This window comes from Triturus cristatus, chromosome 8 (genome assembly GCF_964204655.1).
Source record: "Triturus cristatus chromosome 8, aTriCri1.1, whole genome shotgun sequence".
NCBI lineage: Eukaryota > Metazoa > Chordata > Amphibia > Caudata > Salamandridae > Triturus > Triturus cristatus.
Window position 1 is genome coordinate 981,282,306 of NC_140591.1, and position 18,046 is coordinate 981,300,351.

Below are 18,046 nucleotides of genomic sequence, written 5' to 3' on the forward strand. Positions count from 1 at the left end.
GAGCATCGCGTGCAGTTGTATTAGTCCCTAGCCCGATTTCTCCGCATATGAGTGTCACTGCTACGTTTCACATGCGTTCCGAGATTTGACTACTAGTCACCTTTGAGAGGATGACGTCTCGTTATCCCTACACCGATATTTGACTATACCTAGGGGCACAGCTTCTCACAATTTTTGCACCTGTGGTAGACCTAGAGGCACTCATTTGTCCTTCGAGCACATCAGTTCCTAATTCCTGATCTGTAGAGCACGATTTTTGTGACAAACATTGATACCTCTCTTTATGTTTTGTCTTTCTGTTTGTTTGTCTCCTTGTACCATCAGAGTAAACTCGTTCCTCTCCCCATAATTAATTACTTTATTTGGCGGAGTTCACACTATTCAGTGTCTTTTTGTTTTTTCACACATCAGCCCACGGTTGGGTGGACCTTAGCGAGTTCACACCACCGGGGCTGCGCACATCCCCCTCTGGTCCTGACGAATGCCCGATTAACACTCCATGAGGCAGAAACATGTTGACCGCCACGGAGTGAACCAGGTCTTTTATTTTTTTGACCCTCACTCCTTTTTACTCCTTTCCATTTAAGCAAAATTAATAAAGTTTCTTTTTGACTTGATTGGACATTTTAAATTCACTTTCCCCACACAACCAACCCAGCTCCGCAGTAACCTGGCGTCGCAGCACACTGGGATGACATTCGGTCGTCCCAGTGGAAGCCCAATGATGAAGCATGTCACCAACCAGGTTGGTGAGTGAGGGCTTTTTCATACCCAGTGGGTATTGTTCCATAGTGGCCAAACTTGCTTCCTATGAACATAACGGTTCACAGGGAATCTGAGGCTCTTTGCTCGTTCGATCAATGTATTGCATTGACTAGAGTGCCCCCTGTTTCATATTATTGTACACTGGCTTTGTTGTTTTTTGATATTCTACTGATGGGACTAGCCGTGTTGATCCCTTCCTCTCCTGTTGATTTTGATGAAACCGCATAAACATGACAACTTTGTTTCTCTTAGAGTCGGAACAATCTCAGAACTGTTTCACTCAGTCAATCGTGCATGCTTCATTTCTACAGAGTTGCACAGAAATAGAGAGACAGGCGTTTCAATAAAAAGGGTTTATTGGACAGTCTTATTTCTCATGCAAGAGATATGAACTACTACAATCGTAAGACAGGCTGCGAAGTAAAATATGTACAGAGTTAGCAGTAAGATAAAATAATACTACAATAGCATGGTTTGTAGGTATGACATATATTCATAAAAGACATACATAAATAACACAGGCTAAAATGTGGATACTCATCTGATGCTTCTAAATAGTTCTACCCCAGTGTACCTAACCTAAGTGTAGTATGAGGTAAGAAGTAGGTGCTGTTTTCTAAAGTATAGCTAACTATAGCTATTGTTTGAGTTTTGCCAAGAGTTGCTAAAGATTTCTCTAAGTTCTAGTCTGCTCCATACCTTAGAATGTGAGAGGTTGGAATCTTTTCCGGGACTCGATATCTAACACCCCTCAAGGGGAGTCAGAAACACTGGAGCTGGATTCTCTGCGAAGAGGATCATAGCGTCTGGTCAGTGTGTCAGGCTGGAACTCGATTTCCTTCTGAACTTGCCGTGGCGGATCGCAAGCAGGCAGTCGAGCTGGATCGTGCTGGAACCGTGGTTTGCCAGGGCAAGTGCAGGTATATTTTTACCTTGAAGGTATTTAGGAATGCCTGTATTGACGTAAAAGTCGGACATGGGAACGTCATGAATGAACCCCTAAGGAATAGATGTTCATTCATACTAAATGAGTTCTTGGAGAAATCAATATCCAAGCAAGGGAAATTCCTAAAGGCTTAAGAGTCCGGTTTTCCAAGAACTCGTTGTGACGTGGATGGACGGATGTAGGAGACCATGCCTGTATTTGGTTAGCATGGACAATGCTAAATAAGGGCTGAATTTTCTATGCCTAAATAAGGGCAATATGAATTGTACCTATATAAGGGCATAAATCAGGAAACCTATACACGTAATCTAAATCTACACACAACAATACAGCAAAAACACCCCACAAGGTAATCAATGAATACTGTTGGCTGCAGCAGGTGACAGTATCAGGTGTCATCAAGTCATGTGGCAGCCTTGTAATTAGCTAAATTAAATTTAAAGGCATAGTTACATGCCCCTTGCGCCACTAGATCGTCACTTTTTTGATGTTCCGGTGGTGCAGTGTGCTGGCCCATATTTACAAGGCAATGCAAAGCTACCCTGCGTGGCTTCTCATGGCCTTGTAAATATGGCCCCTTTCGTGCATTACGTGAAAGGGGCGTTCCATGGGTGTTGCTGTTGGTGTTTCCACACAACACCCATGGATTCTGACACATTCCCAGATTTACAAAGTTTCGTAAACTAGGCAATGCGTCAGATTCTAACACCTCCCAATGGGGGCGTAAAAGTGGCGCAACAAGGAGAAATACCTTTATTTCTCCTCCTTTATTCCTCTTTCTATGTTTGCTGCATTCTGCAGCGCACATAGAAGGAGGTAAATGCCATCAGTGGTTATTTTTGTGCAGTAAGGTGCACCTTTCTGCACAAAAACAATCATCCCTGCAACTAAGGCGCTCTTGCACCATAATGTACGGGTGCCTGCATTGGCGCTAGGCAGCCTATTGTGCACCAGTGCAGAGGTAAGTAGAGGGATGTGTATTGTTGCAAATACAACACATTCCTGCACTTTTTTTAATGACGCAGCTCGGGCAGCAAGATGTCTTGCAGCACCACAATGCGTCATTATCTGGTAAATATGCCTCTTCATTTGTGATTTTCTGCCTTTTTCCTTGAGGATTAAACAGTCCAATGGGGAAGTGAATGGAGTTGGTTTTTCAGTTGCACAACTAAGCATCAGACTGCTAATGCGCAAACATTAACATGTCTCTTAATCTGCTGGCATGAAAATAGACCTTATTGAACTGAAATATTGATGGCATGTCTGTGCTCAGCATAGCACCACTCACATTTCCACACACCTCCTGTGATTCATGTGTAGCAGCATCAGCTAAACATGTCTGAGATAAGGAAATAAAAACAATGTGCCTAGTGTTACTTTACATACTGCATCTGCAGCATCTGTAGTGCTTTGCCTAGAACAAGCACGACATGTTGCAGGTGCTGCCCAGTGAGGGGTACCTTTGTGTGTGACTACAGAGGTTTTTGGGTGCCCAGGTTCTTTTTTTACGAAAAGAAACTCAGGCTGGTCATAGAAAAGATTGAAGTGGTTGAGTTTTACAGATCCACTGGAAGTAAAAAAATGTACCATTCCTAGATTTGCAACTTCTACCAAAAAGATTGTTTTCTCGTTGACGCTTCGAGATCAAAATTGGAGCCCTCTCTCCCTGTGACCATCTTTGTTCAGCCGTCCCATTTTGTACAATTTGCTGCGTGCTTCCAACTTTAAAAATCTCTAATAGTGGGCGTTGAAATCTACACATGAGATACATTCCTATGTTTTAAGACCCAATGCTGGGTTGTTGGTCAGTGTACAAGACATCATTGCAATTGAGTGCCGATGATTTTGGACGACGCGTAATAATGAAGTGCTAGTGTCTGATGTTATGGTCCTGTTTGTGAGAGCTACCTGTTAATCTGATCTATGTTAACTCTGTGGGCTCAAGGTTTTGTGCAATCACCATTCCCTTTACAAAGCTTTTCTTTATTTTAATTAATTTGTTATTTAATAATGGCATCACAAATACTTCTCAATATTCCACATTCTTATTTAACTCCCTTAAAGGCTTCTCTAAAAAAATATAAAATGCTAGATCTGTTTGTTGGGATTCTGAGTGCTTGTTCATAGTCCATTTCTACATGTTTCAGTGTTTTATACCATGTTTGTCTAACACGCCTTCTATTGATTGATTGCTAGATCATAGGGCCTTATCTAGGACACAGTGGGGTGCTACCTTATGTAGGTAGTTGGGCCCATTTTCCATAGATACTATTGGGTTGATGCATTTTATTTTACAAAGGGATACTATATATCTGAACAAATAAAATCCGCAGTGATTATCCTATTTAAACCTATAAGGTGGAGTATTGTTAACTCATGAAACTTTTACCGCTCATTTATATGTCACAAAAGTCTGTGGACAGTCACAAGTGGACTGAACATGACGTACAGTCCAAACAGTCAGTCCTGTTTAAAATATTTTCTTGATATATTTATAAATACATGAACAAGAAAACATACAAAAAAACCTCAAGATGTGGACAGTGGACCAGGGAGCAACATATGCAGCACCTGTACCGTAAATTACCAATACATTTTTCTGAAAAACAAAGCAATCTTGTGTGCAAATTTCCAAATGTGCCCCCTGCCCTTAGGCACCTCCCCTAACAAGGGAGATTAGAACAACAAAACTGAAATGGAGCTGCACCACTAATAGTCAAAATAGTCCATATGAAATTATCCACAGGCTTTTCAAGGTAATGATTCAATGAAGAGAATGGCTGTTAATACAAGCTGTGTATTATTTTCTTCTTTATTGTTCTGTTCATAAAAACCATCAGCCAACGCGTTTCGTCCTTTAAAAAGATGTATACAACACATTTACAGTAAAAATAATAGGATTGAGAAAGGTCATACTTAGTCTCGTACCTCTTTATAAAGCAAATGATGCAGCGGTAATACTATTAACATATATAGTAGCTTGAGGTAAAGAATATGAAGCTTTAACCATTGAAAAATATGTTGCACCAAAACCAAATACCTCCGTAGTTTTGAACAAACAATTTCCAATTAAGTTTATCAAATGCTTTTTCAGCATCTATAGCTAAAAGCCTGATAGGATGCCTTATTTTTTATATGAAAGCAATAGTATGACAAACAAGTCTGGTACTTTTGCTGTGAAACGTCCTTTCATAAAATCAGTTTGGTCTGGGTGAATAAGATGAATTAGTACCTGGGATAGTCTAAGTGCGATGATTTGTGCATATATTTTGCAGTCTTGATTAATAAGCGAAATGGGGCAAAAGTTTGAGGTTAGAGAATGATCTTTGTCTGGTTTAGGGAGCATAATAATTGTGGCATCTTTAAATGTTCCTGCAACAGATGCATTAAAAGAGAAAATTCTGAAACAAGGATAAGAAGACGGGGCTATTTGTGTAGAGAAAGCTTTGTAGAATTCTGCTGGAATTCCGTCAGGACCAGGCACACTTTTTAGACGTGGATTTAATTGAAGAGTAAACTTTTTCTTTAGTTAAAAGGGAATCAAGAATATTTCTATCTGTAAGAGGTAACATTGGGAAGCTACACTGAGACAGGAATTGAGCAATTGTATTGTGGGATTTACTTTATAGGTTTGAATAAAATTATTGGAATTCTTGAGCTATTTCTCTGCTGGATAAATGTAGGCAGCCATTTGAGGAACTAATGGCAGGAATCTGTATCTTATCTCTTTTAATACATAGATAGTTGGCAAAAATACGACTTGCTTTATTAGCATTAAACTGGAAATTCACTTTCTGCTTACAAATACAAAGATTCACTCTTTTGCTAAGCAGTGTATTGTATTCATATCGAAGTGTTTGCAGGTTTAAATTGTATATCTGTAGAAGTGTTCAGCTGTAGTAATTTGTTTCTCTAGTAATGATAATTTGGAATTAAAATAACTTGTTCTCATATGCTATTATGGCGATGGAAATGCCTCTTATGTATGCGTCCCAATGAGTAATCGTAAAGGCTTTTTGAAGTTTGTTGTTTAGGAAATAATCTGTGATAGCAGCTGCCAATTGGAGTTGATTTTGGTGAGAAAGTAAAGTGTCAGTATTCATTCTCCACCTAAATGTATTTTGAGGAACATCAGTTAGGGTTAACGAAAAGAAGATTAAAGCATGATCTGATATGGTGATGGGTTCTATTTTAGAATTGGAAGACATATGAGTTAAATGTCTGGAAGATATTAAATAGTCAACATGTGAATATGTATAACGAGCATTTGAAAAGAATCTGAAGTCTTTATCAGTTCGGTGTGTGAGTCTCCAATGATCTAATAATTTAGTAGTGAAAAGAAAGATTTGAAACAATACGTACATTTTTGGACAGATCAGCACTACTCCAGTCTAAAATGACTCTTCTTTGGCTCTTTACCCGGCTGCCTTTTTTTGCTGTTACTGATGTGCATTGGAAGCTCCCTGGCCGAGGAATGGCAGCCATCTTGGGAAAGCGTACAGAGGGTGACTGATCGAGCACTTCCCCAGTCAGACCGGCAAGCAGCTTCTGAAGGGTTGGCACAGATGTTTGGGTGCAGGCCGAGGGGCCTGGGGGCTGACCCATACTGAATACTGCACACTATCTGGAGCCTGCTTGAAGGTCCAAGAGCCGTGCCACACTGGGGGCAGAGGCTTAGAGCAGCATCATGGGCGCACAGAGCAGTGTGGAAAGAGTGCTGCCTGGTGTGGGGTAGTTTGTCTGGAAAGGGTGCAATTGGGAGAGGCTCACGTGATGCGACCGGAGCTGCCCTGTAGAATGAGTAGGCAGCTCCTCCTACAGTGAAGACGCCAGGGAACGGGCCGGTGGTGAGTGCCCAGCAGAGGGGAGTGTGAGAAGGCCTTTCAGAGGTGCCCAGGGAATTTCAATTGCCCCTTGTTCCTTTGGCTGGACCTAGTTGGGGGGAGCCCTGTGGATAAGCCCAGAGAGCATTGGAGGAGTCTACCAGGCCTGTGTGAGTAAGGTCACCTGACATCTGGTGGGTGAAACTAATGGGCATAGGGGAAGGGCTCTCAGTGTCGCTATGGGCAAACTCAAAGCTTCCAAGCAGCCCCAAGGCAGTACTATTAAGCAATACATCATCGCCCTAGGGCCTGCCCCTGAGAACTACAAGGCAGATGAACGCTCCAAAGAGTGAATGAACTAGAGGCACAAAGAGAAGAACCCTTCAGAACTGAACCGGCAATTCTCAGATTATAAATGGCCCTACAAACGGAAGTAAAAGTCTTGAAGGACAAAATTACAAAATTGACTATGGATGTGCGGATCGTGGAAGAAAAAGTGGAGGATGCCAAAAAACACTGATGCCACAATAACTTGCTTTTTGTGGGATTTTCAGAACAGGCAGAGGGCGCCGGCGTAGACGCATTCCTGCCCATGCATTTGCTCAGTGCGAAGAGGTGAGCGCAGACCTAGATCCTGATATCTAAACCCTACCAAGACCAGCGGCTACATTGGATATCTAGAAAGTATATGGTCACAAGATCTATGAATTGATTTCCTATCTTTAGCGATGGATTAAAAGGGGATTCAGAGCATTCTGATCATCATTGATCACCTCCTCCATATGGTCAAACATCTCCAACCAGAGACAAGAATGCATACTGAGTGGAAAAAGTGTTGTAGGAAAAGTACATTGTCCACTATGGTAGGCCATAAAGACTACGTTTCAACCAAGAAGATAATATTGAGTTAAAGTCTATCAAGCAACTGTTACAGCTAGTTTGGTCCTACTAACCATAGGGGAATGCCCAAGTGGAAAGATTCAAAATAATGTTGCTGAATATATTGAGGACTCTACAATCCCAACAAAAGCAGCAAATGAGCCAGAACATAGTTACGCTAGTCCTTGCATACAACTAAACAAAGAATGAATCCACATGAGTTCCTCTTGCACATAATGTTTGGGAAAAAAGACCAGATTGCCTATCAACCTGTAAACCAAGAAATAGGGTCCTCCTGATTCAGTGCCATGGACAAACAGGGAAACATAAGCTAGGAGACAAATGGATTGTCGAACCTTGCATTGCAGAGAATAATATGCAAGGGATTCCTGTGTACTGAATCCATCAAGCCCATAACTAGATACAGTGAAAATTGCTGCACCAAAATCACCTGTTTCTGATTTGAATAAGCACAGAACCAACAACTGGTAAAGACAAACGAGTAGCCATGACCAATAGGAAAGAAGGTCTGAAAAATCAGTCCTACAGCCAAGTCAAAGAAAGCACTCTGGAAGGAAACAGACAAGAGGTTTCCTAACAGTGGGAGGAAGATACTTTAACTTAGCAATCAAGAAATGCAACTCACTATCGGACTCACTTACGGAAAATCCCTTACTTGCCTATTTCAGAACTAGCCTCAAACACTGCTATTCATATAAAAAATGACTCCTTCTAGCTGATTTTCCTACCATGTCTTCACTGTTTCACCAGCTGTCCATCTTATGTTAGTCCAGTCTCTTCACTATTCCTTTCCTCCATTGCGACCTATTGCTTCCTCAGTGCCTAGATACACTTGGGTTGTGTGCAATATATAATATCTATCTGTCTATCTATCTATCTATCTATCTATCTATCTATCTATCTATCTATCTATCTATCTATCTATCTATCTATCTATCTATCTATCTATCTATCTATCTATCTATCTATCTATCTATCTATCTATCTATCTATCTATCTATCTATCTATCTATCTATCTATCTACCTACCCGGAAACAGACAGCAGAACTGTTTCACAAAATAATCAGCTATTCAAACACAAAAAAGCATTATGTTAAACTATAGTTTGTCCAAGGATATTATTCTTATTTATTTTTGTCCTCCTGCTGCGGCAGCTTGCATGAGGGGGCGGGGCAGGACTGAAGAGCAGGGGAGGAGGGTCCAACCCTCCTAAGTGTGCAATGACTGTTTGGTCGACCCTCTCTGCCATGCGCACTTTCCCTGTTCTCCATGCAGGCTGCATTACAGCCTGCATGGAGAACATGCCCATCCCTACAGCCCCTGGCTGAGTGCCATGTCATGGCGCTCAGACCAATCACAATGCTGCATTGCAGCATTGTGATTGGTCAGGGGAGCCTGTGTACTGGATGCTTCCTGTTCCTGGAAGACAAGAACAGGAGCAGAGACATGTGGGACCCGGCAAGAAGGTAAGTGGTTGTATTTTTTTATTACGACCTGCCCGCCCCACAACGGCCCCCCCCCAAAGTCCTCCTGGTCACCCGCGAGCCATGCTGGTTGCCACTGGCAAACAGTGAATTTCTTAAAATGAATCAAATTACTTTGCCATCAGATGAAAGATCAAAATGGCTACAGCGTAGCCCAAGAGTATCCAGTGCCAATGAAGATAAGAGACATTACAGACTGTAGTGAGTTGTTTTAATACCAGTCCTGAGTAAAACTTTGTCCTTATTTTTGATATTACTTGTGAGGAATGTTGAATTTGTAGGATGTTTTATGTGGATTTAATTGTTTATGTTTTTAAAATAAACGTATGTTCTACTATACGGAAACAAAAAACTCAAAACGCACTTGTGTTTTCAAGTCCTGTGTTCTTAATATAATACCAAGTGGAAATTCAAGTCTTAACCTACTTATCAAAGCCTCAAAACGAATCAATTATTATTTTTCAGAATGTGAAATGAATACGTTAATCAAAATCAAGCAGAAATCTTTAAGTCTTAGTAATAACAGTAGGACATTCATGGTATATATTCCAATCCATGTTCATTTTCAGTGAGAGAGGACATTTTGGCAATTTTTAGACAAAGTTTATTTTTAACATTGGCATGAAATTTCACGGGTGATATTTCTCGCTAACTTCCTTTTTTCCTTCACTTCTGCATGGGTGGGGGCTAACTATTTCCTACATCGACTTGAAAAACAATTGCAGCCACAGTATTGACTATCACTATTTTGTCAAGGTCAATAGATCTGGAGTCAAGAACAATGAGTAATATGTTTAGTTGATTACTAAAATCATGGATTTGGATATTTAAGAATAACACTTTAACAGCCCTCTCCTTCCAACCAACAAATTGACCTCCTTCAATCCAATCCTGCACATGGGCCTCTCTAATACCCTGAACTCCCTGTATGCAACCTCTGATAAAGATGATGGGGGAGAGGAATTTCCTTCACGGAGAGCTATGATGCCTTGTGGTGAAAGCCAGAGATCCTTGAAAGCCACAAAGCTGATCCGCCTACTTTCAACCAAGACTATCCCCATCGGGACATAGAGATTGAGGACTATGTATTTGTTTATTTATTTGAAAGGTTTTATATATAGCTGGCTAGTCCCAGGGGTATCAGAGCGCTTTACAAGTGCACAAACAAGATTACAGGACAGAGAGAGGATTTGTACAATAGCAGGGCATAACAGTAAATAAAATAAAAATTTAAATTATTCGAGGGCAATATACATGAAAAAGGCACTCCCTGAGGTCAATAAAACAAAGCAACAGCTAAAAACAGATGGGTTTACATAAAGAGTGGCAGAGGGAGGAAGGAGATTCTGTGCAGAGCTGTGGGTTAGGCAATAATTAGATAAGGATAGGCGGGGAAAACCAAGATGGGGAGCGAGAGGGGTGGGATGGGCAACCGGTAGGGATATTTTGAAGGAAGGAGGTAAGGGAAGTGGGAGGGAGGAGAGGGGAAAGAAGGGGCAGTGTACAAGGAGAGAGAGAAGAGAGGGGAGAAGTGAGAGAAAGTAGTGGAGATGGGGAGGATAAGGACGGTGGAGGCAGAGAGACAGCCAAATCAGCCCATGTGGCAGCAGAGATGAAACAAATACATCCTTGCCCTGCTTGGCATCAGTGAGACCAGATGGACACAGCACAGACAGAAAAGACTGGACAGACAGGAATGCTATTGTATTCTGGACACAAGGAAGAGAACAACCCCACATACTCAGGGAGTATTAGTGACACTAACGCCAGCAGCCAACAGAGTTCTGATTCTGTGGGTAGGCCAAGGTCCCAGAATCATCTCAACGACCTTCCACACAAAGAAAAATAGGATCAACATGAATGTTATCCAGTGCTATGCATCTACAAATGACTGCACAAAAGGTGAAAAATAACAATTTTAGAACCGACTCCGGTCCATCCTAGAGAAGTGCCTTGAGAGAGACATCACCTTACTGATAGGGGCCCTGAATGCCAAGATTGGAAGTGACAACACTGAATACGAATAAATCATGAGCAACCATGGCCTTGGCGACATGAACGAAAATGGTGAAAGGCTTGCAGATCCCTGTGCCCTGAACAGTCTGATGATAGACGATAGAGTATTCCCAAACAAAAGAATACATAGGGCAACTTGGGTGTCACCAGACCATTCAACAGAAAATCAGATCAACCATGTCTGCAATGCCAAAAAGTTCTGGAGGTCCCTTCAGGATGTGAGAGTGATGAGAGGAGGAGACATGACATCAGAACATCACCTTGTCATGGCCAGGCTAAAGCTAAAGCTGAACAAAGCATGGATGGAGCAAACAAACTAACATCAGGGATATAACACCACCCTCCTGAAAGATTCACAGAATGGTGAGTCACCCTCACTAACAAGTTTTAAATCCTGCAAAACCAGAGGATGACACAGAGTAGAAAGTCAGCGGGAGAAGATCAAAGAAACAGTGACATCAACCTGCAAGGAGGTACTGGGCCCCAAGAAACACCAGCAGAAACACCAGCATAAAGAATGGATCTCCATTGATTCCGCAAAAGTCAAGAGAGAAAGGAAAAGAACGCTGCAGTCAACACCAGCCGAAAAACAGCAGAAAAAAGCAAAAGCTCAAGGCAAATACAACAAAACCAACAAGGAAGCAAAGAGAAGCTTAAGAGCAGACAAGTGAAGATTCATCAATGGTCTTGCCACAGAAGCCCAGGCAGTACCAAGACTTGGAAACTTGAAAGAACTCTACAACATAATAAAGACACTCTCCGGCAGATACAGCAAGCCAGAAAGACCTGTTAAACACAAAGCTGGGAAGACAGTCAAGGGTAATGAAGGCCAAAAACGAAGATGGGTGGAGCACTTTGAAGAACTGCAGAACCGGCAGTGCTGTAGTCTTCACCAGAGATACAGCCAGCTGACAAGTACTTGCCGGTCGGCTGCAGCAGACCAACCAATTAAGAAAAACACCAAGCCATCAAACATCTGAGAAATGGCAAGGAAGCAGGACTCAACAACATTCCTGCAGAAGCACTGATGGCAGACTTTGAAACATTAGTAGACATAGGGATATCTCATCAGGATCCCCAAGAAAGGTCACCTGAGTAACTGAGTAAACTACAGAGAGATAACTCTTCTATCAACCCCAGGCAAAGTGTTCAATGTAGTCATCCTAAACAGAATAAAGGAATACGTTGACGCTCAGTTGCAAGAACAGCAAGGTGGCTTTGGAAAGTTAGATTCTGTTTAGACCAGATTGCAACACTGCGCATCATCATTAATCAGTCGATGGAATGGAACTCCCCCTTCTTTGGCAACTTAATCAACTATGAGAAGAAATTTTACAGTGTGGACAGTGAGACCCTTTGGAAACTCATCCACCACTATAGTGTGCCAGATAAACTCATAAGAATCATCAGGAACTCTTATGAGGGAATGACCTGCAAGATATTCCATGGAGGACAACTCACCGAAGCCTTCCAAGTGAGGACTGGGGTCTGCCAGGGTTTTTAGCTCTTGCCTTTTCTCTTCCTTCTGGCCATAGACTGGATCATAAACACATCTACAGCAAGGAGAAGAAATGGGATCCAGTGGACAACTCGGACACAGCTCGAGGACCTGTAGCAGAGGCTTGGAGGAGAACAGTGACCACCACCAACAAAGTCCAGACCTTCATGAATGCCTAAAGAACTATTGATGGACAGAATGCATTCATCCCAGTACAGAGATCTGGGCCTATAGTTTGGACCCAGCCATATGCAAATCAGTCTTGACCCTGTGCCCCATGGGAACAGTCCAGCCCGAACTGCCAGGCCAGGTCCTCCCTGGACTGGAAACAAGCATCCTAGGACCGGTTTCAGGGTTTCACCCTTCTTCAGCCAGGATAGCTTGATTCCAGTGGCATAGACAGCACGGGACTCACGTCTGAGCATACCCGTCCCACTCGGGGTGACAAATGCAAAAAGAACTATTGATGGACAGAATGCAGAACAATGTCATACATTCACCCCAGTAGAGAGATCTGGGCCTAAATCTATCGTTTTTTTGCTCACCATGCCATTCCAGTTTGGACCCAGCCATATGCAAATCAGTCTTGACCCTGTGCCCCATGGGAACAGTCCAGCCCGAACTGCCAGGCCAGGTCCTCCCTGGACTGGAAACAAGCATCCTAGGACCAGTTTCACCCCTCTTCTGCCAGGATAGCTTGATTCCAGTGGCATGGAGAGCACGGGACTCACGCCTGAGCATACCCGTCCCACTCGGGGTGACAAATGTAAAAAGAACTATTGATGGACAGAATGCAGAACAATGTCATACATTCACCCCAGTACAGAGGTCTGGGCCTAAATCCATCGTTTTTTTGCTCACCATGCCATTCCAGTTTGGACCCAGCCATATGCAAATCAGTCTTGACCCTGTGCCCCATGGGAACAGTCCAGCCCGAACTGCCAGGCCAGGTCCTCCCTGGACTGGAAACAAGCATCCTAGGACCGGTTTCGGGGTTTCACCCCTCTTCAGCCAGGATAGCTTGATTCCAGTGGCATGGAAAGCACGGGACTCACGTCTGAGCATACCTGTGTGTGTCTTTTGCTTCATTAATGTATGCCTGTGGAAAATACTCCAAATCCCCTGCCAAGCAACAATGACCTATGGCAGAAGCCGTTTCAACTTCCTGTTCATAAAGGAACCATGAAAAGATGCTGGGGCTGGATAGGTCACGCCCTCTGCAAGTCTGCATCAAACAGCACCAGGTAAGCCCTAACCTGGAACCCTCAAGAGAAAAGGAAAAGAAGGCCAAGAAACACCTGGTGCCAAGGCCTTGAGGCTGACTACAAGGAGATGGGTTGGTTGGAGAATCCTGGCTGACGGTCTATATCCCAGGAGGGGTAGTAGGCATAAGTAAGTAAGTACACCAAGTAGTCAGCACCACCCTCTTTCTCAATGACAGAAATCACCCTGAAATCATACATAGAATTTTCAGGCACTGTCTAGAAATGGTTTGCATCGTACTTCACCAACAGTTTTAGGACTGTTTTGGCAGTGACAATAATGGTCTTCCTCCACAATATATACAAACCACCATTAGATTATACAGAGGTGTCAATAGCTCTTTAGGTAGGACTCTGCAGCTAAGGCTGAAGTAATAATCTACTGCTTGACCAGAAGTAACTAAATATTGGGCTAATATAACTCCACTTACATGCATGACTTTCTTTACAGAACTGTATCTTGACATGTTTACTTTTGGTGTCAATACATCTTTTCTATATACAAATCATTTGATTCCAAGTTAAATGTATTCCTTTCTTTATTTGTCTTAGGTAATCTTGAGGTCTTGGAGGATTTCTGTTAGGGCTGAGCACAGACTGGCACTACCCGGAGAAGTGAAAAAATCCCACAGTGATTTTTTGTTGGAAGACATTTTACACAGCAAGTATTAAGCCATGATTAAAAGTGTCAACTATTATGATATGTAGTGCTATTCTGTGATGGTATAAGTTTTTTGTTAAGCTTTTTTGTTACATGACATTAATGTTGCTCAGCATTAGTCAAGCACAAAATGTGCCACTGAACTAGCATTTGATTGACACACATAATGTAGTAAGAGGATGTATTGTATGGTTAAAACAGCCATGAATTTGAATCTTCTCTGAACCAGAGGTGATCTTTAGTTGCTTAGGTTCTGATAAGTATGTTATTGTAAGCCATTTTGACCTTAGCCCACTGTATGCATCATCATCAAGTGTGGACTTTTGACATACCTATCATTAACTTCACTTCAACCTTTAGCATTTTTCAGTTAACTTCTTTAAAAAATATATATATTTAGCCAACTCACCTCCTGCAGCTATACGCAGCGGGGGTTGGCCACAGTCCTGACCCAACCCCCATCAGCGGTGCACACCTGGGGTCAGGGCCAGAGTCCAACCCCACTGTGAGTGGCCAACATCTTGCTGCGCACGACCTACAACCATGAGCAGCTGGGGTTTGAAACCTCTGGCCATGCATAGCGCACAACCTCCAGCTGAGAGCCAACCCCCTGCTGTGTGCTGCCTATGTGTTTTAAGAAACAAGGGTACCCCAATATGCGAACCAGGGGTGATACGCTGTAAAGAGGAACAATGGTTCTAGTTGGCCTAAAAAGGTCCAGGAAAAAATTACCCTATGAGGGGCAATGAGGTCAATAGAGGTATGAGAACTTAAGTCTCAGAAGAGAGCAATAGTTAATATAAAAGAGGGACATGAAGGTCAATGTATGTGGAACATTTATTACACATTGATAGAATTCAAGCGCTCACATAGTAAGTGACAATAAGCGTGACGTGAGAAGTGAGGGTGAAGTTAAAATGAAGACATCGCATAGACAACAATTGTAGAACCACTTTTTAAAGATTTTTAACACAGTTTAAAGGGTTCATGTTGTGAGGTGTCGACGACGTTTCGAACTCAATTAATTGAGTTCATCTTCAGGACAAAATGTGAGCAACTAGAATCTGGAATTAAGGGGAGATTCAAAAGTAGGTATAAGTAAACCATAGTATAGTCCCTAAGTATAGCATCACAGTCAAGTCAATGTATAATTGATAGTGCTCTCTAGTGGGTGATGCCGCATAAACAATTAGAACATACAGTACCTAAATTAAAAGGAAAATACGGTCTCTGAATGGTGACAGATTTTATACAATGTATAAACGTGTAGGCTGGATTGCGAATGATTATACATTTAAACCAGTGCTCATGTACAGAAACGAGTTAAGGGTGGAAATTTCCCTTGAGGCGGCGTGTATGCATGAAGGAGTAAACTATATATGACAGTTATATAATGTCTAGAGCTGCCCATGTCGTTTTAATCCTAAAGGAACTGTAGAGCAAGGTATGGCACTTACTAGTGGGGTAGAGGCGGTATAATTATCCGTATCTGTAAGCGTCTGAGGAGGACTTTTCTGTCAGTCGGGGGCGAGATGCGTTTAGTTGCACGTTAGTGATGCCCGGACTGGAGGGGGATAGTCTGAGGAAGAATTAAGGTATTTAGGGTGTGGAAGTTAAGTAAGGGATACGGAATTAGGCAGGGATACACGGACTATGGCCATGTGCAGTGGGGGTTGGCAGCAGGACCTGGCCCCCAGCTAAGCCCTGTGCCCACCCTCCACAGACGTCCACTTTCCCCTCTGGACCCCAAACCCACATTTAATTTATTAATTTATTTTCATTTTCAGTACAGTGGTACTTCAGGGATACCGGTGATCAAGAGTAACCCCCATCATGGTACTGCGTTAGCGGGCAAGCTTCACCAAGCTCCCGCAGGAGAACAATGGTGCCTCATGGGAAGTCTGCACTGGGTCCCAGGGTAGTGCAGCCCTGAAACCATTTCTTGCTTTCTTTCCATGCCTGGGGAGAGGAGTCCCTATGGGTTAGTGTTAGAATAGCGTTACTTTTGTTTATGGATATTATTAATATAATTGAATAGAATGAACTAAAAAATTAATCTTTTTAGTAAAATACCATACTATGGTTAGCATTGGGGTTAGAATAAAGTTTGTAATTAGTTTAAATTGAATACCATAACAACCCAAAACAAGCATTGATGAAGCCTAAAGGCTGTTGGCTAGTGTCAGACACACTGGCTTTGCAATTGTCTGTGTCTACTTGCTTAGGCAGCTACTTACCAAATCCTTGTTCTCTCATGAAACTCCCCTAGGCAATCATCCTCGTATTGTGTTGTCTTTTGCAAACCAGTTTGCCCCTTTTTTTGTCAGGTTGAGCATTCGAGACCTCTTGTATATACTTTAGTATATACTTTAGTATATATACTTTAGTAGATACTTTAGTATATACTTATATGTGTATGTACTTTGTGGGCTCTGGAGATCAGCCCTAGGACTTGTCTGCTTCCGCTTAGGGGCTTTTTTTCTGTTCAACTGCCTCTATTTAACTGTCTTCATAGAAAGCAACCTGCAGAGGTCAGTAAAACACTAGAATTGCTTTATGCTGAGGGACTTTCTTTTTTTATTAATTTTTCTGGCAGCTGCCTCTATTTTACGTTCTTGATAGAAAACGACCAGCAGAGGTCAGTAAAATACCAGAATCCCTTTAGTATTCTCTAGGTTCCAGTCAATAGAAATTATCTTCCACGAGCACCCATAGACAATAATATTTTTTTCAAATCTTGTATTTTCAGTGATATGACCACTCAAGGCCCTGCTTTTATATTAAAAACAGAGCTTTGGACTATACCATTTCCAGCTGAAAGGCAATATTTCTCTCCATGTGTTCCCATACCTGGCGTGTCACGCAGTTTGGTGCTTACTTTCCCTCCATGTTAAAGAACAGTAGGCGTTTCAGCACCCAGGCTAATGTGCTGCATAGCTAAATACATATAAGGTCCCAAATGCGAGACTGATTGCATTGCAAATGCTTGTTTTCTTTTCTTCTAATTTGTACTAATTGTTTGAAACAGATTCTTATGGGAACTAATGGAGCCAAAATGTTTGCTGGACGCCGCAAAGGGGTGTTTTTAGTGTTTTTTACTGTTGAGGTGTTAAATTAATAAAAAATTAGGAAGAACTTTTTCAGTTATGTGGGACTCAAAAGTTCTTTAAGGGAAGTCTATAATTTTGTCAAGCATTAGATAGTTACATTTAAGCATATACTTCTAATTTGAAACAAAAATGCTCCTTCAACAGTACTCGTTTAATAGAAATATTTATTCATGCTCTTGGATGTGTTACAGAAGCAACAACTTACATGTGGGTTAAAACTGCAGCTGGTAGAATAAAACCAGTGCAACTGGTAGTATAAAATAATGCAAACGAATTCTGTTTTGTGGATTTCAGAGGCAGTTAAAAATAACTCTTTGGTCATTATCGTGAGTTGGGTAACCACAGCGAACCTATATCTTTGGTAGGATCATTTTGTTATGAGTCTGGCACTGTTTAAGTCCAACTGATCTTATGCTTGGGTATAAATACTCCATTCTTGTGCAGTATAATTTACTGCTACCAGCATTCCTGAGAGTTATGTGGGTACTGCTTTATTTCACTGAGAAGGGGGATGGGAGTACACTGCTTCACCTCCCAGCACAGTTCATCCCTTAGCATTATGGTAAATGCAGTTCATTTT

At 42.0% G+C, this 18,046-nt stretch overlaps 1 protein-coding gene across 1 annotated transcript in view; it reads left to right on the forward strand.

Annotated features, from left to right (window-relative positions):
• Positions 1–18,046, forward strand: part of LOC146805315 (F-box only protein 36-like) — a 191,161-nt gene that overhangs the window by 35,889 nt on the left and 137,226 nt on the right. Inside the window, exon 2 of the mRNA XM_085620491.1 lies at positions 14,248–14,356. Within this exon, the coding sequence (XP_085476617.1) occupies positions 14,248–14,356 (109 nt within the window). The remainder of the gene's footprint in view (positions 1–14,247; positions 14,357–18,046) is intronic.